The 22,833-nt window shown below is 40.5% G+C and overlaps 1 protein-coding gene across 3 annotated transcripts in view; it reads left to right on the top strand.

Annotated features, from left to right (window-relative positions):
• Positions 1-22,833, top strand: part of ush2a (Usher syndrome 2A (autosomal recessive, mild)) — a 186,853-nt gene that overhangs the window by 8,679 nt on the left and 155,341 nt on the right. For 2 of the 3 annotated variants that reach the window (XM_054771236.1, XM_054771238.1), the window contains exons 6-12: positions 6,904-7,039; positions 10,619-10,682; positions 11,204-11,305; positions 11,486-11,675; positions 12,012-12,220; positions 13,196-13,417; positions 14,620-14,713. In XM_054771236.1, the coding sequence (XP_054627211.1) occupies positions 6,904-7,039; positions 10,619-10,682; positions 11,204-11,305; positions 11,486-11,675; positions 12,012-12,220; positions 13,196-13,417; positions 14,620-14,713 (1,017 nt within the window). The remainder of the gene's footprint in view (positions 1-6,903; positions 7,040-10,618; positions 10,683-11,203; positions 11,306-11,485; positions 11,676-12,011; positions 12,221-13,195; positions 13,418-14,619; positions 14,714-22,833) is intronic. The other variant, XM_054771237.1, reaches the window with a different exon arrangement.

Genomic DNA, 22,833 nt, shown 5'->3' with positions numbered 1-22,833 from the left:
GAAAGAAAAACAAAACATGATGTCAGAAGAACTAAGACCTACAGTATATCTGTGCAAACCTCTATGACACAACTATTCCGTGCTGAACTATTCTGCTCAATATGACACTGCCGTGGAAACAGGAGTTCAGAACATTGAATTATACACGCCTCTCCGAGATTGAATAAAGCTTTGATGTTTGCCCCTGAAATTAATTTGTTAAACAATGGGTTTCTCATCGTTCAGTCCTGCTCTACTGACATGTATACTAAGTGGATACAACAGCTAGAAATATCAAAGCCATCAGGAGTTTGTAAAAGGAAAATGTGAAGAACAAAAAGTCTTTCTATAACTCTGGCCATTCTCAAATGGCAGCCAGTGAAGGAGAAGAGCTTTATGAGGCTGTAAATGACTCTGTTCGAGTATCGTTTTACAGATTGCTCTGTTGGACAATCTTTCTCTTTCATCATCTCTGCTGTGGGAGAAAACATGGGTACCATGGCAAGACTTGCATATTTGCTACTGTTTGTTTTGGGGCTTTTTTTAGCCTTGCTCATGTTGTTATCTTGTTATATATAGTTCAACTCATAGTTCATTTTGTTTAGCTATATTATAATAATAATATTTAGTAGTGGTTAGCATGTTGGCCACACAGTCAGGAGATCAGAAGGTTATAATCTCTGTTGGACATCTCTGTGTGGAGTTTGCATGTTCTCTTTGTGTGTGTGTGGGTTTTCTCCGGGTACGCCGGCTTCCTCCCACATTCCCAAAATATGCGTGTTAGGTCAATTGGCGACTCTAAATTGCCCATAGGTATGAATGTGAGTGTGAATGTTTTTTTTTTTTGTCTACATGTGCCCTGCGATTGGCTGGCGACCAGTCCAGGGTGTACCCTGCCTCTCGCCCGAAGTCAGCTGGGATAGGCTCCAGCATACCCCCTCGACCCTAATGAGGACGAGCGGCATAGAAAATGGATGGACGGATGGATATTTAGTCCGATGTCTTGCACATTAGATTGTTGCCAGATAAATGTAGTGCTCAATCACATGTATGAGTATGTTTTCATAAATAAACCCAGAGGGCATCAAGTTTGTGTTCATCTTTAGTGTCTGTGAATGTGTTGTGAAAGTATATAAGGCTTTGTGATGGTGTAACCTTTGTAGCCAATTTGCTGCGAGGATGTTATGTCTTGGAGGTGTTTGAAAATGGTGCGTGTGTATTCCTGTGAATCAGTCTGCCTTTTGTTTAATGGTGTGGTGATGTGATCTGCTTTGACCATTCCGAGGAGTAACATAATCATCCTTGACATTCAAACACCATTCGCATTCTGCCATTCTCATGGCTAGCACACGCACACACACGCACGCACGTGCACACACATGCACGCACACAGCCACATACACACAGCAACTTGCAGTTCAGTGATCATTTGTCGCGGTGTGTCAGCTATGATACATATATTTCCCTATGAAGGAGATGGGTGATTTAGAAACATTCCCCTACACGGGCATGCACCAGTCATCTGTCTGTTTGAAACGATCAAAACACCAAAAAGACAGTCGAAAGGAATCGGGGTTTCCAAGTGCCGGGAGCAATTCACGCGCACTTACACACACACACAATCGCATGTGCGCACACGGGGCCAGGAGCAAGGTGCTGCAGGGAGGCTGCTGCTCCCAAGGTAGTTGTCTCATCTGATTATGATAACAATGTACAGAGTAGCTGAGAAAAAGGTAGCCGGGAGGGGTCTGAGAGAGGAAGGGGGGATGTCGGAAGAGCAGTGTAGTGATAGTACACTTCAAAGCCTCTAATCTTTGGCTCATTTGAACATTGGACCAGAATTTTGCTAAGGTAGAGGCATGTGTACATAGAATTTTTAATTTATTTTTCAAAAGCTATTTGGTTCATTTTGTTACAGTATTCTGCTAAGGTAGCGACACGTATGACACGTATGAATATCACACGACCCCTCTTTTTGAAGATCTGTTTTTGTAAAAATATTTCATATATGAAAAAAAAAATCTATCTTTTTTAAAAGAAATGTTTTTTTCAAGATCAGTGGAGCCACAGCTGTATTACAATAAATGTTGTTTGATAACTTGCCCAAACTTTGAGACACATTTTTATCCAGTGTTTTTTTTTCTCGCTGCTGCAGCTTTTCATGTCACTTCCCCAGGTCACTGATGTGTGTGAGTGACAGGAAGAAAAGCACTTCCTCTCTTGAGGATAAGTCGTTTGGCGCCACCTGTTGGTTTGCATTTACAGTATAACTGTAGACAACCTACAGTATATAAGACGACACAGCTGTTTCAGACAAAATTTTATATTTGGGGCAGTATGATATTTTAAAAATTAATTGTTTTCATTTTGCTACAGGATTTTGCGGTATGTGTACATTCTTTAAATTTGTATTTTTTTTAATTTTTATTTTACAAAAGCTATTAGGCACGTCAGCCTCTCAGTGTGAAAATCCTGTGTGAAATCTCTGTTGGAACGGAACATCTCTGTGTGGGGTTTGCATGTGCTACCCATCTCATGCATCCTCATCTTGAATTTTATCCTTAAGATTAAATATCCATCCATCCATTTTCTATACCACTTGCCCTCTCGAGAGTATGCCCCCTAAGATTATTAATTGGTTGTGTTGCTTTTTGAATGCATTGTGGTTGGTAATGACCATTCATAGATGATGATGATGATGATGGTTTGGTTTGCAAGGTCTCCGCAATGGTCAGGGTGGACCAGACTGCAATCCATGACACAAACCCTCACTGTGTCCATCCTTTTGTTTTTTTAAGATAGCCCCCCCCCACCCTCATTGCTTAAAAGCAAAAGTCTTCTAGACTAATGGTCTTTATTAAAAGGTTGGCATAGCACCTTATATATGCCCCCCTCTCTTTTTTCCTTCTCTGCTTCTCTCCTTTTCTTTTTCCTTGCCTCATCTATCTCTTCAAAGCCCCCCACCCCGCCATAGACCACCCCTTCATTGTCTCTTCGCCTCCACCTTCTTTGTCCTTCCCCCTCTCATTTTCTTTACACTACCACCCAGTCGCTCTCTCTCGCTCTCTCTCTTCCCTCTCTCCATCTCCCTGGGGACAATTTTCTTTTCTTAAATAAACTGTCATAGCTAGTGTTAAAATATGGGCCTTACACTGGCCGAGCGCAGCGAGGTAAAGGCACGGGGCCGTGGGCTGGTATAAAACATGGATAATATGCTGTGAGAGGTAATTGTATCTTTTAGCACTGAGATGAGTAGAACAAATGTGTCTCCACCTCTCTTTCTTTTTCTCTTTTTATTCGTTTTGCTCCTCACCTCCGCTTCCTATCTCTCGCCTTGCACGCTGCAACCATCCTGATACAATACAATGAATATTGGCTGTACATCAGAGCTGCTAACAGTTCATAGTGGGGGGAGAGAAGCTTGGAGAGTGAAAAACAAGAGACGGAAGTGTAATCAAAGGAAGAGAGCGGGTGAGAGAAGAGGAGCAAGAAAGGTGACAATGTGCCTGGAGATTCCAAAGTGGAGAGGCAGGGATGGTTCTAATCACATTTTACTTTTAATTGCACCCTTTTAAGGTCTCGTGTGGATAACTGATATCTTCCCCAAATTATGTTAAGTTTATAATGAGTGGTTGAGTTTTAATGTCATTAAGGTGAGACCATTGTGGGTTATTATGAAATTACACTTTGACCTTCAGGGCCTCTGTCTTATAATGTTTTTGAGAGCAGTGACAAGGACCAATCAAGGACCAAAACCAGTTCCCTAACATCACTGAAACACCCTGTCGTTTACAAAAAACAATGAAAATGGCAAATATTGTGCATTGATATCTTCAACACAGCCTCACTTTCTTCCAGCCAGGAGATACCCATTCAATAAATAAAAATGCAATTCATTCTTTAACTCCTATTTTGGCCAGGGTATGGGTCATTTTGCAATGCACATACACTATAACTGTGTAGCCTTTGATATCAACAGTTGTCTTGCCATAACACATCTATCCCTGAACACTCTCCAAACTCTCTCTCTGTGTGTTTCTTCCTTTTGTCAACACTCAAATCCTTTCTTTTAGTAGACCTTTCATTCCAACATCCCTGATTCTCCTCCTTTATCGCACTCACTTGCTCCTTTTCTGCCTCCTCTTATTGACAGCTTCCCTGGCTATGGTAGTATTTGTCTTATCTGTGAGTGGCTTGTCAGTCATTCAGTCACTGGGTAGTACAGCCTCAGGGGGCTGAAGAGAAAGTGAATATAGAGTTTGAGGTAGGATGTTGGGGAGGGGAGAGTCGATGTTTTAGAGGAGGAGAAAGAACACAGATGGGATGCAAGTAATCAAGAAGTGTTTCTGTGGCTCACAGTGACAGATTTGTGTCTCTCTACTGGTTGCAGGCACAGTTTTTCCAAGCATTTTGTATTGAATTTTCTTAAATTGTGCTTAATGTTGTGCTCGTTCATGCAAACCAGGCATGATTTCACTAGTGAAGTGTATGAAATGTCACACACAATACAATTGCACACAGGTCACTGTTTTTTTTCTGTCTATATAAATGTGTTTGCCTTGTGAGTGGTGTCCTCTGCACAGCAAACCTGGCCTGCTTTGTACGTGAGTATTCCCCTCCGCCTCTTATTTTTGTAGTTCAGCGCTATCAAGTGAGCTTAGAGGAAACAGTGTGGTCTATACTGTGTACTGAGCCATGGCTTGGCAGGAGTGTGAAAATGGAGAAGAGCTTGAGTCAAAATGCTACTCTTCAGATCACTAAAAGCTTTCCACTCACGGTTTGCTTTCCCTCACTTTTAGAGGGGCTTAGGTGCTTGCCAGTGGGGTGATTTTTACACAAAGAAAGGATGCTTTAACCTGCCTGAGAGCAAACAACCTTTAGGAACAAAACTGAACGAAATACTCAATCATGGAACAAAAATATATTGAATCTGTACCTACAGCTTACTACTACAGTCGTCTAGCAAATGTAAACAGCTGAAGTTGTCTGCAGTGCTTTGCACTGGCTGAAGTCATGCAGACATACTGCCGTGCTTCCTTGACTAGCCTGAGTAAACTCACCCTATTCTCTTTCAGTGAGTGTGTAAAGTGGAAATAAAGAGATGGTAGAGCCCTCTCTAAATGTTCTGAACTCCTGTTTCCATGTCTGTTGTATCGAGCAGATTAATGTGTCCTGGAGGAGTAATGTAGGCCTTACTTGACGTCATCTTTTTGAGGCCACTTGTTGAGACTGAATCAACAGCGCATCTGCTGGTTGCAGCCGGTAGTGCACTGCATTTTGCGTCAACTGCTTCAAGAAGAGAAATATGTGTTTAGGGCTATAAATACATACAGGAATTATTGTAGAGTTGCATTTGTGTAAACTGTGGGAGGAGGTAACAGCACTTCTACAGTCTTGGAATTAAGAGAGACTAGGTAGTAGTGCTTTCTTGTCACTAGACTCAATGGCAACAGTCCAAATGAGTTATCCCCACTACAAAATGCACAAACTTCCTTCATTTTCAAAGAGTTGGGAATTTACTGGGATGGAGAGGTAAAGGAAAGAAGTGCGACGGAGAAAAGGAAAAAGAAGTGTTTATGAGAGCTAACAAAGAGGACTTGGCTGTGTTTCAGAAGGGCGCGTGGCGGCTAAGGAGGATGAAGCGCTTCAGTATTCATTTACATCAGTTCTGACAACTGCCTCACATCTCCCCAAGAGCCACACTGCTCAAGCTTAAAGATTCTTAAAGTGGGCCCTTCTTCTGGTTCCCTCTCTGACTTTCCTCCCTCCCATCTCTTCTTCTCACCCCCCCGCCCCACAACTTTTTTTTCTTACTCCCATTCTCTCCTGAGCTCTCATGTGCTTGCCAGTCTTCAATCAGCCATCATGAAAGTGCCTGTCTGGGCGTCTTAACCATCATCTGAGAGGCAGACACTTGTCTGGGACTGCCTTCATCCCCTAAAGGCGCTTTTTTTTACTTGGGCTTATTTCCCTCCTCACACCTTTTCAACTTCCCTAAAGAGCTGACAACAGATGAGAGCGACAGGGCAAGATAAACACAAGGAGGCACAAGTGAGAGAGGTTGTGGACAGAGAGAGGTAACACATCGTGGATAAATTGGGAAGGACTATTAATAAAGTGGGTTAGAAAATTAAAAAAACAATAACATGGGTGAAGGAATCAAATTGCTGCAATGGACAAAGCAAAAAGACACAAGCAGAGGAAGCAAGAAGGAGGAGGCGCAGTAGGAGGGGTCAGAAGAATTAGGATTATCACTATCCCCACAGTGTGGTTCCCAAAAACAGGATTTGGAGATTGCGTAACAGGGAAAAAGCGGCACATTAAAGTTTTGGGGCGGCTCTTACGGAGGTGTCTTTCTTTTTCCTTGGGTTTGATGTAAAAGGGATCTGCCGCTGCTTTGACAATGTTGCCGGCTCTGCCGTTTTCCATATTCATACTGCCAATCGAGAGAGCACAGAGGCAAGGAGCACAGAGATTTTTGGTCAAACAGCAAGCTAATTTGTGCTGAGGCAGTGTAGCCCGAGGCTTTCCTGCTACTAGGGAAATGTATAATTTACACACACCGCATGCACACACGCACACGCAGGGTCAGACAAAGATATGCAAAAATGAGTGCACACCTTTAGTGATAGACGCATGTATAGAATCCACGCAGATAAGCTCGCAGATGATATCCAGTCATTATAAAGAAACACCTGGACAAATGTACAATAATTAATTCAATAATATGATAATAATGCTCAGTTTTGATTTACAGAAAACATGTTGATGAATGTCATTTGGAATTTGTAGTGGAGCTCTATTACTTTTACTTGTGTTCTCACCACCTTGCTTGTGGAAGATGCCGTCGCTATAAAACCTGTGACATAAAGCATGAAGACATTCTTGCTGGACATGTTTCACCCTGTCTGACTTTTACTGTAGGTCCATGACAGACACGTCAGTCTGTTCCTAAATGGGCTAGAGGAGGACGGGACACCTTTTGAGACACAATCACTGACCACCAGACTGCATGACAGCAGTGAGGACAGTGCCGTGAGGGTGGGACTCAGCTCCAAAGGTAAGGACGGTTGCTTTACAGACAGTGACAACTGTACAACTCAACTGTATCAGCATCGACATCAATTAATCAATTACTTAACTGATCCAAGCATTAACTCTTTTCTTTCCTTCTATATACTGTTAGTCTGGAAATGAGTTATCAATCATTAAAGTGTGCAGAACCAGCACAAGAGGCGAAAAAGCAGCCACATTAACATCTTTAGAATGGACCATTGCATTTTTGTCCTCTGCAGCTGGAAAAAAACCACATATCTTAGTTTATCTTGTCAGTGTTTCTTAATATGGTGTCAATGATTACTCCACCTTTTTGCCCCCTCCTCTTTCAGCGACACATTTGTGATTGATTGGTGGTGCCTGAGAGCCATCTCAGAGTCAATAGGAGAGAAATTGAGAGAAAAATGATATCCGTTCATCTCCAGAGTGATAAACGAGTGTTTTTCTTCTCGTTTATCAGGCATTGATCCCTGGTTCACTGCAGGTAGCATCTGATAAGCTGAAGATCACATCAGAGCTTGTGATCAATACAAGTGATTGGCTTGGAGGTGTGTGTGTGTGTGTGTGTGTGTTGCTGGGTGATCGTCAAACCCTTGGGGGCTGTGTCTGGAATTCTGATCAGTGAATTGATTGTGCAAATGCTGATCAGAGGTATTGATTAACAACCATGTTTTGTTGTTGGTGGGAGAATGCTCCATCTGATGAGTAAAAAAGAACTAAGGAACCTAAGCAAGGTGATATAAATAACTTGTATCAAAAGTTGTGGTTATGGCCTCTCCTTCCAAGTTTGAATGTTTGTTACTTTTAAAACTACTTGTATTTATTTGTTTAAATTTTAAATGTGTATTAAACACCACTTGTTGATACAGGTAACCAAGTGTGTAAAAATAAACCAGGTATGAAACTGAAAGGTGTTCTTACTTGAATGTAATAGTGGGATAATCAAAGCAAAATGTATACAAATCACACAAAAAATTCATGCATAGTTTCTGCTATCAGTTGTCAGCAGTTCCAACAACGTAAAAAACAAAAAAGCAACTTAGCGATGCGGCGGATGAGTGAAATAGAGTTTGGAAGACAGAGACCTACACACAAGAGGAATTAAGGCTTATACCTTGCATCATCCCAGTAACAATAGGGAGAGTACTTTACAGAGGAAGCCATAATCCCATTTCCACACGCTAAAGAAATCCTCCGCCAAAGCCTAAGGCTGCACAACCACACACTGTTCGAACAGACTTAGATCGCATAACACTCTTGCACTCTCATTCAGTTTTTATACACACACAAACACCCCCAACACGCACACACATGCTCACATTCGCAAAATGTACTGGAGCCAAACGCGGCAAAGCCATCCTCAAATGCAAATGTGCACACACAGGCGCATGCACATGCATACGCTCAGATTGGGAGTTTGTTGGAATATACACACAGTAAAGCTCCTAAACACACACACTCCTCGACAAATCTAGACATGGCAGGGGTTCTGTCAACGCTTAGAGACATTATCCCTTTTCTAAGAGTTGTTGTCAAACTAGACAGAACTTTGTTGGACACTAAAACACTCTCTTTGGACCAACATCATTGCCTTGTGTATTTAAGTCTTTCATGTTCTATCCAGCATTGTGAAATTTGGTGGCTTGTGTGTGGAGATGTGTTCACGTATGGGTTTGATGGTGTCTTTTGTGCACAGTCCAGTAATTCCCTTACACATCCTTTTTCCGTAGCATCAGTCGGCATGATTCATCACAGGGTTTTGTATGTGCCAAATTCTTGCCTGTTTTTTTTACAGTAAAAGAATAATTTTGGTTTACAGCTGTTTATTTGAAGTGTTACTCTTGGCTTTATGAAACTTCTTATATTCTACTATCACATTTTTTTCATTTGTAAAGCCCAAAGATGAAACTCTGCATAAAGTAACGCTGTTATTCAACAGTTAGCAATCAGGATCCCTTTACACACTGGCCTTAAAATGTAAGGTTCTCTAATTGCTGTTTCTAATTGTTTCACTGTTCTCAACATGGAATGGGGGATAAAGTTCAACCAGTAATTTCTCGGCTGATGCCTCCAAAGCCATAACAAAGGCAGAACGCCACCGGTGTGAAATCGTATCATACAAATGCTGGGACTGGTGTGACGTTTACCACCCGAGACTCAATTCTGGGGGCTGAGGACTAGTGAGTTTCACAGGCACTGTCCAGGAGGAAACAACCGGCCTTCAAGAATACATCAAGAAAATGGCCCCCAAGAATGACCTGTTAAGTGAATGACTCCGACAACAGAAGCCCAATTAGGAGGAGAAGCCAGATGAGCAGTCATGGAAAGAAAAGCCCCTGCATGGCATGTACCACCGATAAACTGAAGAAGTGGCTGATATTGGGAAAACTCTTGCTTTTCGACTGTATTAAAGAGTGGCATCTTTTTTTCGATGTAGCAAAGTTCGCATTCATAGGAAAACTTGGTCAGTGGCTATGTTTTTGGTGGTAAAGTTTGTTGCGTTGCCTTTTTGGTGTCACCACTTTCGAACAAATTCGGCACACTGGCTCGTCCGTGTTGATAGGCTCCCCTTGCTCATTTGGTGTGAAGCCGAAATATCCCCACACCAAGCCTGTGGCATTTAGCTTTGCAAGTATCTTCTCTTCTAATTTATACTACATTACCTTGCATTGCTCCTCATGAGGTGACGCTCTTGCTGTGTATATGCTAACCTCCCCGCCTCCCCTCACAGAGGGACTGTATGACTAACAAGAGGCCTCACTTTGTTCAAGCTGTTTTGTGAAGCATTTGCGCCCAGGGACTGAAAACAAGCACAGTGTGAGAGAAAAGAGGAAAACTGACATGCATGCACATCGAAATATATCAAGGCCTGCATTATTGTGTGAATAATTTATTTATCATCGCAAGAAATTTATTTATTATTGCAAGACTGTTTTTTTCTGAACAAGAAACCTGATGACACGATCTCATGACACGAGATCTCGTGACACCTTTATCATATACAGTCAAACCTGTCTTAGCGGCCATCTTTATAGAAGGGCCACCTGCCTATAGCAGCCACTGAAAAATCTGATTTTTCAGTGGCTATAGCAGCTATAGCAGCCACTGAAAAATCTGATTTTTCAGTGGCTGCTATAGGCAGGTGGCCCTTCTATAAAGGTGGCCGCTAAGACAGGTTTGACTGTATATCTATAAAGTATATAATTGTCATCCAGATTCTGGAAATGCCCCACAGGATGTTTGTGTGAAAGATACTAGGGCGTAGGTAAATCCCTCAGTTCCCTTTAAATCTTGATTTTTTTTTTTTTTTTTAAATGCCTTGTGTGGGAACAGTTTGGGGAAGGTCCATTTCTTTCCAGCATGACAAGTGAAGGCCCATACAAGATTACATTGCATGCTCTTTAGTGTCACCAAATAGAGACTTTGTCAGCTTTGGATCATGAACCTAACTAATCTGAGCAGGTATGGGCATCTTCACTTAGTCGTTATCAAGAAACCAATAAGATAATCTACTAAATACTGTTAAATCCTCTCACTCTGTACCTTCAGTACAAACCCATTAAGACTTGTTCTTTCTCTCTAGGGTCCAATCAGTTCATGGGTTGGATGCAGGACTTTAGATTTTATCCTTCCACTTTGACCAACAGGTGAGGTGGAAAGACGTGGGTGGTTTTGTGAATGACTCAGAGTAGGATGCTTGACAATGAAAATGGCCTACTATATGGATAGGATGGTGACAGAAGAGGAGTAGTTTGGAGTGATAAACAGTGGAAGGAAAGAAATGAAAGTCTAATCCTTGTATCTTTAAATCCATAGTGCTTCCAGAGGATTTTCTTTAGAAATTCAATACAAGGCAATTAGTGTTTCTTTTGAAAGGGATGTCATGCACATAGTAAACCTTTCTTTGCTTACGATTGAGGAGTGATAATTTATCCCTTTCTGTCAAAAGATTTAATCTAAGAAAATAAGACAATTGTGGTCATCATTGAAACAACTTGCATTGTGCTGAACACTGCATTGGCATGATCGATTCAACTACAGTTTAGGTAGAAAATGAGTGTAATTTGATCATGTTATCAATGCACTGCTTAGCTTTTCTCTCACTTCAATGTCACTATTGTCACATTTCACTGTGGTTGCATTTACTGTACATTTTTTATTTTTCCAGGGAAATAGTTGAGATTTATTCAGGTGCCCTGCCACAGCTCCATTCCCAGTCTGAATGCCGCTGCCCTCCCACTCACCCCAGGGTGCACCCTTTAGTAGAACGGTACAGTGCAACTTTGGCCAGTTATAATCGTGAGCTTTTATTGCTGAACATTTTGTATCATAAACGATTTTATATTCATCTGTTGAGTTTCCAGTGTGTGTTTTAAATAGGACATTTCCTCTCACATAAATGATACTTGCTAAAATGCCATCAAATGCCATTTACTGTCAATCTGAACAGATACTGTATCCCCAATGCTGTTGAGGACACCACCAATGACAGAGTCTTACGGCTAAACCTCAATGCATATCCACTCGCTTACATCAATGATCAGGACATGGGTACCACGTGGCGCTCTAAGATCTTTACCACACAGGAACTGGACGAGGGGCTCACTATTACTGTAGATTTGGAAAATGGACAATACCAGGTAACGCACCGACAGATGTATAACACCTCAAACTTGCTCTTTTTTTCAGATAATGATGTGCCATATATTATATGATATTACATTACAGTATATATACAGTATTATCTCTGAATACGACATTTTGAAAGCAAAGCTGAGTCCCTTTGCAGCCTCATACTCAATTTTTAAAATCATATATATTTTATTAATTATAAAAATAAAATGTTGAGGATGCTCCTAGGCAACATGTTTGTATTACACCGAAGGGCATGGTTTTGGTCAAACTCCTATGTATTATTAATGTATATGATCTGCAACAGTCTTCTTATAGTTGTTTTTTCCCCTTTTGTGCTTCAGGTGTTTTATGTCATAATTCAGTTTGGTAGCCTCTTGCCAGAGTCACTTCTGATCCAAAGACAAAGACTCCCACATCAACAGAACAGTATGCACACAGAGGAATCCTGGTTAGACTGGCAGTACGTGGCTAAAGCCTGCGGCGTGTTTGAGATGCAGAATAATGGGCCTTTGCTAGCACCAGACTCAGTCAACTGTCTCCAGCTGCCCAGGTAGTACACAACACGTGTATTCGACCATATACTGTATATACTTTATATATAGATATATACAGATATGTATTTTTAAAACATCAATTTGTTTCAGCAAAGCATGTGTGCTGTAGTATTGCATTTACCACAGTGTTTTAAATGTGAAAAAAGGGGGAAAGAGCAAGAAAAGAGCAATAAAAAGAGCAACAAATAATTGATTGCTTCTCCTGCTGCTAGATTACAAATACTAAAACATGATAATCAAAATCAGCACAGTGAACATTCAGAAGCACACTATATCCTGGCTCTCTAACTGACCAGATTTAAAAAGGTAACCACCCACAGTCACCTTGGCACATTACTGGTGACAGGCCCTCCTTTGGTACCACGGAACTGGACTTGGAACACCATCTAGCACACACTCACACACACAGTCTCAGAGTAAATTTTGGCAGGGCTGCAGGTATCAAGGCCCATGTTGGCACAAGATAGAACGGGTTGTGTTACCTACCTGCGTGAGATCAGAGATTATGTAGTCATTGCTCATTTTTCGCTTGACTGTCAGATGATATCACATACAACCGTGCCTGGTAGACTTACATGCATCAGTTAATTTGGCATACTGTAAGAGCAGTTGAACGTCACATTGGCAACAAAATAAAACACTTTCTGACCTTTGATAATCATATCAATAAGAGCAAGCCTTTGTTTGATCCTGGAAGATTTATGTTTCTTATCTTGCAAGATTGATTTAATCCTGCAGGAGACTTTGTGCCCTGTGAGTTCACTGGATTGTTTGTTTTCTGATCATCAGGTAGTGCTCTGCTCCAGGGCCATTCTATTTGCATCAAGATAAAATGTATTATTTTATGACACAATACAGATGAACGGTTCCTCTAAAGTAGAGGTCGTATAGTTTAGAGTGGTGATGTCTTGTAAATTAAATTACTATCCACAGAATGGTTATGCCAGTCTTTTTGTTTGCTTATATCCTAGCGAGGTGCCCTACTCTGGAGGTAACATCACAGTTAGCCTGCTGAGCCCAGAGCCAAACTTGAGGCCAGGCTACAATGATTTCTACAACACCCCTGCTCTTCAGAAGATGGTACATGCCACTCAGGTCCGGATACATCTTAGAGGACAATACCACACGAGAGCAGCCAAGGTGGACCAGCGACACAGACACTATGCCATCAAAGAAATCACCATCAGTGGCAGGTGTGGTTGCTAATGCTAACAACATGAACATGCTGTAGTCTTGAAGCTTTTTGCTGGTCTTTAATGTAAATGTTGAGAATAGTAAGTGCATTTTTCAAATAAATAAGAAACCGTACCAATAACCTGGTACTACCTGGTTCACTAATATATTTTGGGATTAGAAACAAAGATCTGATGCTCAGCTCAGGCTTTAATATTAGCTTTTCTGAGAGTAGCTTCAACCACCTTTCTTTATTAGACTCTGTTTTTGTGACTGATATTTATGGGATTATACATGAAGCAATTACTTGTTACCCTCCATCCATTCCCTCTGATCTGTTTTAATCAGTAACTTTGTACTTTTTACCAAACCAAAACAAGATTTAGAGCTGTCAAAATCTCATATTTGCATTCTTCACATGCCCCTGCATTATATTTCATTCCATTTTCACCTGTCCTTTCATTAAAATGTGCACTGTTGAGTCTGTTCATGTGTCTAGTTAACAACACAGACAACAACTGCTTGCAGTCAGTACAATTGGTTACAATGGGTTAGCACAGAACACAGCAGTAGAAAGTTTTGACATTTTATACTCACATCCACATCCATGAGCGTCAGTGAGAGATGTAAAAGTTGGATGTGATCTTTATGGGTTAGTTTGATAAATTCTGTTAACAACAACTAGAATGATCAAAACAATGCAACTTTTAGAAAACACTTGTTAATTATGAATTGAAAAGCCCTCAGTGCATATGTGCATCAGATTTCATTAATCTTGCCACTGGAGAGCGAGAAAAAATGTCACAAAAGGGGGCAGGAGGTGAAAGGATACACAAAGGAAAGAATAAAAGAAAGAAAATCATCTGAATGTCTGAATGAATAATTAAATGGCTGTCTGACTTGTGTGTGTGTGTGTGTGTGGGTGTGGGTGTGGGTGTGGGTGTGGGTGTGCATGCGTGCGTGTGTATATACAAGAGAGTGAGGACCGTCTGCTGCATGTTATGGTGCTATGATCATTTTCATCATGGCATTTATAAATGTTGAATGGGAGCTTCATAATGGCCCTTCTATCAACCCATGAGGAAGGGAGGCCACGAGTCAAAACAGAAACTTTGAAGTGTCTTATTTTATTATTGTTGTATTTTAAGAACTTTTATGTTGGTTAAGTTTTTGCAAAGATGTAGCGTATCTCCTTCATACTTTTTTTCTTCGACATCACCAGGTGTGAGTGTCATGGCCATGCAGACCACTGTGACACCAGCCTCACTCCCTACCGCTGTCTGTGTCTGCCTGAAAGCCACACTGAGGGAAACAATGTAAGTAACCAACGTGCATGCAGCACCAACAAATGATGAGTGGACTGGTCTCATTAATTTTCATTAGCATAATTTCTCTCAAATTAATGCAATGTGATTATAACATAATGACTGTTTTCAGATAGTGTCTTATATACATAAACATCCACATACACTGCACATAAGTAGACAGGCCTGCACATACACCAAGTATAGAGGAAAACCCTAGGGAAGAATATCCTCATGGTCTTCATAAGCATTTTCCTACTTAAAACATAGAGAGAATCTCTTTAATGTTGCAAAGCACACGTAGAAGTACAGTAATTCTCAAATAAACATGTAATGCTATCAGTGCCACTCAGTTCTATGGGCCTGTCAACACATTTACCATAATTTCCAGAGTATATGCCACTACTTTTTTCTTAAATTTTGAACCCTGCGGCTTATACAACGGTGCTGCTAATTTATGGCTATGTTCTAATCTCGTGACATCTCATTTACTTCAGGGCTACTACTAATCGTTTAACTACTGTGCAGCTCGCAAATCAGTGAGGAGACGATGGCTATCAGTGAACTCATGACGAGCTTGTCAACCCATTGGAAATCGCAGGAAGTCATTACTCTATATAACAGTCTGACTCACAGTGTCATCTTACAAGGAACGCACAACTCATCACACTGATTTAACACTCAACAGGGAGCTAAGAAATATACAAGTACCAATACGAGTTTAAAAAAACCCAGCTATTTTCATTTCCTCCCATAATGCATTTCATCCCAGCAAAGCGTTTCCTTCGAAGCATTTCAAAGCTGATTCATTCAGCTGCCTCTGTCCAGCAGAGGGAGCCAGAGGAGGCTGGAGGCTGGAGGCTCCTCTGGTGATGAGTTTAGCGTTCTTTGTAAGATGACACCGTGTGTCTGACTATTATATTAAGTAATGACCTGCGATTTCCAATGGGTTGACAAGCTCGTTGTGAGTTTTTTCATAGCTCATGAATGGCTCCTGTCAAATAAAGACCTATCTCCCGAACTCGTACGCGCCACAATATGCCATTTTATGACGTAGACGTGCAGTTTATAGTCCAGTGAGGATTATATATGAACAAATCTGTTTTTCTCTCTAAATTTTGTATCTTCATCTTCATCTTCACACACTTGATTACATGTTAGTAGTGGATTTCACACCCACTCCCCAATAAATTAGCTGTTCAGTATTGAAAAGTTCAGTGCGGCTGCTCCACCTCACTGCAATGGCAACCTGAATTATTACCCGCTGATTTAATATTCACACACGATGTATTTTAGTCAGCTGACTTTACGGGTGCTGACATACAGCTGTCAACCAGCATGACTTACTGTATGTTGCTACTTTATTCTTAAACCCAGTTGCTTGATTCTCGCACTGGAACAAAAATTGCATTTGTCATGTAAAGCACACACTTATTAGAACATTGTCAATTACAGTTTGTCATCCTGACTAATACGCATGAAAGATCTGTACTTCTGTTTCTCTTTTCCACCCTTGTTATCTCTCTTTTACCACTCTGCATTTCCCCTTCTTGTCTCTATCCTCTTTCTTTTGTCGACTGCTCTCCGTCTCATACTCTCTCTCCTGGGTCTCAGTTTAAATAATGTCTTAAATCGACTAGAACAATGACATTCCCTCAGTATGCATCTCTAATCAGATGTCTTTCTCTCTGTTTGTCTTTTGCTCCATTTCACTGTGCTCTTTTCTGTGGCAGCCCTCACTCCTTACTGCCTGGCTTTTCAAGCATTTCATTCATTGCTGGTTCTTGTGTGTAAACTCACTTTTAATCTGTGATTCTGCTGTCTCGCGTAAGGACGTGAAGAAATTCCCCTGAATGGTGGTTATCAAAAATGTGTTCACTACTACTATTACTTTCAATACTTTGGTTTTCACATACGCCAGTTTTAGTATGATTCGGTGTTAGTTGTTGCCATAATTGGATCTCGGCGTTCATACATCATTGCACGTAAAACACTTGTCTGTTTGCCCTGTACTGTGTCATTCTGTGAAATTGAGTGCCCAAACAAAGCTCACTGTCTGTGCATTTTTTGCTAAATAATCTGCCATTGGCCAAAGAAAGTTGCAAGTGCCAGCAACTTCATTAAATAGGTGAGAAACACTCCTGAATTTGATCTCGACAGCCGAGATCACACTGTAAATATTAATACATTAACGAGTTTTTTTTTCCAGCAATTGTCTTAGCAATTAAAATTTACAGGCTTGCTTAAACAAACAAAACAAGTGAAATGGCAGAACAGAAACTGGAACAGATTGGCATGCAAAGTGGAGACTCTGAGCTAATATTTTGTGCAGTTAAATGCATAAGTACATTTTTAACAAAATATAATGCATAAGAGCATGTCATAATGTTAAAGAACCTTTGTCACTCCACTGCTACTGTATCAAACAACAGTTAACAGCCTGGGAAGACTCTCCATTCAACCAGTACGTACTGAAGAGTACACGTTATTGCAGAATTCTAACAAACTTGTATTTTTAAGTTGACAATTGTCCTACACCAACTTGCGCTCTTTCCCTATTCACTCCTACTTTCTTTATCTAATGCAGTCATTTTGCAACATCGTATCTGGCCAAGAGTTAGGCTGAATCCCAATTCCACCCCTTACCGCTTATCTTAGACCTTACCCCTAGGTTTTGCACGTTCCCAAGAATCAAGTGGTGTCTCAATTCTCCTTAAATCAAGGGTTAAGGGGTAAGATTTAATTGGCTCATCTGCCTATGTCACAGCCAGAAAGCGGTGAAGGGTGATGACTTAATGAGAATGAAGTGGCGTCCCAATTCTTAGTGGCTTCTTCCCCTTGGCCCTCGGTTTTAAGAGGAAGGGCTAAGGAGTGGAATTGGGATTCAGCCTTAGTTGCGCCCTCTGTTGGTTTTTGACTTTACAACATTGATTTGTAGACAGTTATATTGATAAAATTTCACTTGATCAACAAAATTCCAGAAATCCACCGAGTCACAAATATCTGTCATCTGTGGTTATGCAGTCTTTCCTTTTTCCATCTTGCAAACATGGTTGTATTTGTTATATGTAAATATCTTTCTCACAGGAGGTTTTGGTGAGACACTGGTACGTGCACAGGATTGTGCGTGCGTGCGTGTGTGTGTGTGTGTGTGTGTGTGTGTGTGTGTGTGTGCATGTTTCTTCCAAAGCCCCTGCGCGTCATCCCTCACAGTGAATATTCAAGACCTTTCTTCTACCTCAGTAATAAAAGGCTGTGGGGAATATTAGCGTTTAATATTGCATGTGTTCTGTTGACTTGAATCGCCGGCGCACCATGACGGATGTTGTACTAATCTGCAGAATTTCCACAGTGACATTAAAGTGACAGAAATGCTCAGACATGTGTCAAGATGATCAACGGGGGCCTGGGAAGATACATACTTACAACTCGTGCACACACACACACCCTTCTCACTCTGTCTTTTGATGCTTTCTTATGTGCACTCTGTGTCACACTTGATCTCTCACTTTGTCACTCTGTCCCACTGCAGCTGATGAATTCAGCCATGTCTGAAAACTATATCATATATTGTTTCACATCACAGTATACACTACAGAGTAGTATACTCTCTCATTTTTTCACAATGTTTTATTAATTGATCATTAAGAACTCTGTCAATTGGATGGAATTGATAATCGTGTTTTGCAGCAATTGAGCCAAAATGGAGTCACTACTTGGCTGCGATCAGCATCATTCAGTCTCAACTACTGTAATTTGCAGTCTAACGAAAAACAAAATTAAGCCACTTAAAGGTGTTGCCTATCTTCGTAAGGTACTGCATGGGGGGCGCTAACTTTCTAATATTCTGCAAAAATTATAAATCTGCCCTCTCCCTGCTCTGACTCTCCAAGCCACGCCCCACATAACACGCACGCAGTTATGTATGTTGTCAGCTAATAACAGCATTTTAGCAAAGTTTAGCCACTAACGTTAGCTATCATTGATATCCTATCATAACCACACAATGACTGCACATTGTCGGGCGCGTCTCTGAGACTGCTGTTGTGTACACGCCCTACGACATGTACATGTGTGTATGAGACATCAGTGAGTGAAAGCCATTAACGCGCGTCATCTTGTTAAGTTTTTTTTTATTACTTTGAATTGTGACAAATATAGACATGTATTTGTTCAATCTGTTCTTTTAAACCACTATCGGTAACATATGCTAGCCGTTGATTTTCTTTTTATATTTTTAGGGTTTAGAAAAAGTGTCATTTGGAGCCAAAGAGGGACATACATCCACACTGACCTCCTTTTATAGCGCAACTCCTCCAGACAACACCGTTATACTTCATGCAACACTGGCATAGAAACAGGAGTACAGAACATAGTGACATAGATTTGCCATCCCATTTGAAAATAATATTTTTAAATATATCAAACAAAAGAAAAGTTTCAATTTTGACATTCAGAATGAATCTTTAGTAAAATAAGAAAGGCATAATTACCATATCTAACTTTTTAAGTACTGTGTTTAGCCTGGCCACTGATATTTTTCTGGATGTGTTCGCATCTGTGGGTGATGGATATTGATGGGCTGTGACGTTAAGAAGGCCTGCCCAGGGTCTCTGTTGCAAACAGATGCTTCTGCAGCAGATTTGCACCTAGGTAGGGGTTAACCGGGTTAACTTTAGATACACACGAGAAGACTGTGTACACTTAAACACATGCACACACACTTATACACACACCAGGGGCACGACCTTTCCAGTGAGAGCATGAAATTGGTCATGGCTTTTAGGATAAGAAGAGTTGCCCCAGCAGATTATCGCACACACCGATGCCACACACATGCCCATGTACACACACACAAACACACAGATGCTACTGACAAGCCAACTGAATGTCCACACATCCATTAGAGCAGCCTCCTCACTCAGCAGGTTTTTTTTTTTTTCAAAACAAGATGTTATCTTTAACAACATTTTTGCCCGACTGTCATTTTTTATGTGTCGTAGACCATCTTTTCAAAAATTTGATTGGATTGGATTGCTCTAACCCTGGGTTACTATATATTTATATTTTTAAGAGGAGCACAGACTATAGTTTAATTTGAATCATGATCAAATGTTGTGTGTTTGTCAGAGTACATGAGCTCTCAACATGGGCTAAAAACAGCATCTCTTTCTTCAGTTTCAATGAAGTTAGGATTTATTTTCTTTTGCTGTAAATTATATTGTCATTTGAGCCTTGAGGCGGAGCAAGGGGTGGAGTTTCAAACACTCCAATGCCAGCAAAGCTTCAACAACTGTGATTGAAAGATTATGTTTATTAAGATTATTGAAAAACACATACAGTAGATAACAGAAATGCATTTGTTTTATATGACCCTTACACTAATTAATATTTTGTCAATTATCAGTATTATTGCATGTTGCATGTTGCAGTGTAATTTGAATTGATGTCACATCAAATAGGGCAGGGGTCACCAACGTGGCCCCCTCGGGCACCAGGTAGCCCCCCACGACCACATGAGGCGCCCGCAAGCCTGCTTTTCATTCAGGTGGTCAGTTAATAATGTGAGAACACTAGAAAGAAAAGTATTCTGAAACATAAAATGTGAGTTGTGGATACCAGCATTTTGTGAATGTTTTGGTAAAACAAGCATATTTGATCTGTTTGGGTTGAAATAAGGTATGAAAATCATTTCTACAAAAATGAGTAGCTCGTGGCCATTTTCATTTTCTAAAAGTAGGTCTCGCAAGAAAAAACGTTGGTGACCCCTGAAATAGGACTTACCCAATGCCCAAGGATGAGTGGTAGGATCGAAAACCATCTTGTTTTTTGCCACTTGTATGGTTTGCAGAAGATGGAGCGCCATCAAAACCTTTTTTTTTATGAAGAAGATAATGAACATGTGCACTCTTAACTCCCCAACACCAATCCCTCGACTAATTAGAAGGCTGGGAGAGAGGGAGCATAATGCAATGTTGAATAAAAAGAAAAGAAAGGGGAAAGAAATCCTCCCCCTTTTCATTTGCTATGGTAATATTTCCTGCTCACATACTCCATGTGGCTATGAGAACAAGTTGTTGGGGGACGCTAGAGAACCGAGGGGGAAGTCGGTGCAGAAAGAGGGAGGTGGGAAAATGAGAAAACAGAAAGACTTGCAGGAGGAAGGGTGGGAAGATGGAGGTACTATTAAGGTTGAAGAGACGGAAGAGACATGATAAGGGAGGGATGCATATTGGAGCGACTGGTAAACTGACTACATCTTGCTCTTGAACTCATCCCCAGTGGATGAGACAGAGAAGACAACAAGAGCCGTCTATTCAAAGGGCAGAGAAGAAAGTACTTGGATTGACTTTGATATGGGAATTGTTTTAGGACATTGAGCTGCACCTACATGGGTAAAACTGAAGAGATTTTTTTGGGGGGGGAGTGGCATGAATAATAAAAAAGAGACATGTACAGTAGACTTGCCTAGACATTCAAATTGATGTGCAGGATGTTTCCCCCACTGAAGTGTATTCATGTGTGAGTGTGTGTGCATCATATCTCCAGAGAATATCCTGCTGCCTTATATGATTTTGTTAATAATCACCCCCAAGGGAAGGACCTTCTCAGCAAAAATACAGACAGGCAAACCTATTAGCTCTTGTTTCTTCTCAGGGAGAGACATTATTTTGTTTGTTAAAATTGCAGCTATTGTCATCTGGTGTATGCCTGAATTATGATGATGTATGCTTTTTGTCTCTGCAGTAGGCCTCGCATCAGGGCTTTCGTCATTTCCGCACCAACATGGAGTGAATAAATTGTACATATTATTTGTTGACCTCAAACACTTGGAAACACTTACAGTAACTAAAAACAGAATAAGATAAGTATGGAGTTGGTCCTCTCTTTGCTGCTATAACAGCTTTTTCTGTAAACTTCTGGAGTGTGTCAGTGGGAATTTTGTCCATTAGTAGGGTCTAAGCCAGGGGTCACCAACTTTATTCCTTGTGAGAGCTACTTTTACAAAATGAAAATGGCCAAGAGCTACTCATTTTTGTAACATTTATTTTCAGAGCTTATTTTAAACCCAAACAAAGCGAATATGCTTGTTTTATCAGAACATTAACAAAATGCTGGTGCCCATAACTCACATTTTGTATTTCAGAATGCATTTCTTTCTTCTGTTCTTTCATTATTAATTGAAAACCTGAATGAAAAGCAGGCTTGCGGACACCTCATGTGGTCGTGGGGGGCTACCTGGTGCCCGCGGGCACCACGTTGGTGACCCCTGGTCTAAGCACATTGATGTTAGACCAAGTTCTTCCACACCATTCAAACCAGGTCAGTGCAAAATTATGAATTCAATTCAATTCAATAGATGAATTTCAATTTGAATTGACTCCACCACACAGGATGTTAAATTGAATTTGAATTACAGGAAGTGGAATTGAATTCAGTGCAATTCAGAGAAATTCATTCTCATCACATATCAGTGAGAATTAGATACTTAGATACTAGATACTTAGATACTAATTTAGATACTAACAGACACTAACAGTAAGCATACCCCTTAATGTTGGAAGGTTTAGTAATTTATGAGAAGTCAAAGTATAAACCAGCTTTGGCCTTCAATTATTTATGATTATCATCAATTTATTTCACTAGTCTACTCCAAATGTTTGGACAGCCGTTTGAACTCATTCAATACCAAAGACGTATTTATACGTTTTTGTGAACCCGAACGCCCGATCCCAAAGATGTATTTGTAAGTCTTTTACATTTTAGTGCGAGAGGCAAAAAGAGGTGACCACGAAGTGCACACTAAAAGATGTCGCCGTTAGAGCAGTTGTAAGGCGTTTATTTATAGGGCACACAAGGTCATTCAAAGTGCTTTACAGAAAAGAAGAAGGGAAAAATCACTTCATAAAATATTCAATAAAAACATAAAACAATTCTAAAATTATTATATAAAGTTACATAAATCATTCCATTAAACAAAAAAGATTAAAAATGAAGAGTGCAGATACAGTAAAATACTTTCAGTTGTCATATGCACAGTTGATTAGAAATGTTTTCAGCTTGGATTTGAACATTGCCAAAGTTAAGGATTGTCGCACATCTTCTGAAAGATTGTTCCAGATTTTGGCAGC

This window comes from Dunckerocampus dactyliophorus, chromosome 3 (genome assembly GCF_027744805.1).
Source record: "Dunckerocampus dactyliophorus isolate RoL2022-P2 chromosome 3, RoL_Ddac_1.1, whole genome shotgun sequence".
NCBI lineage: Eukaryota > Metazoa > Chordata > Actinopteri > Syngnathiformes > Syngnathidae > Dunckerocampus > Dunckerocampus dactyliophorus.
The sequence above is the reverse complement of the archived record's forward strand: the minus strand, read 5'-3'. Positions and strand labels throughout refer to the sequence as shown.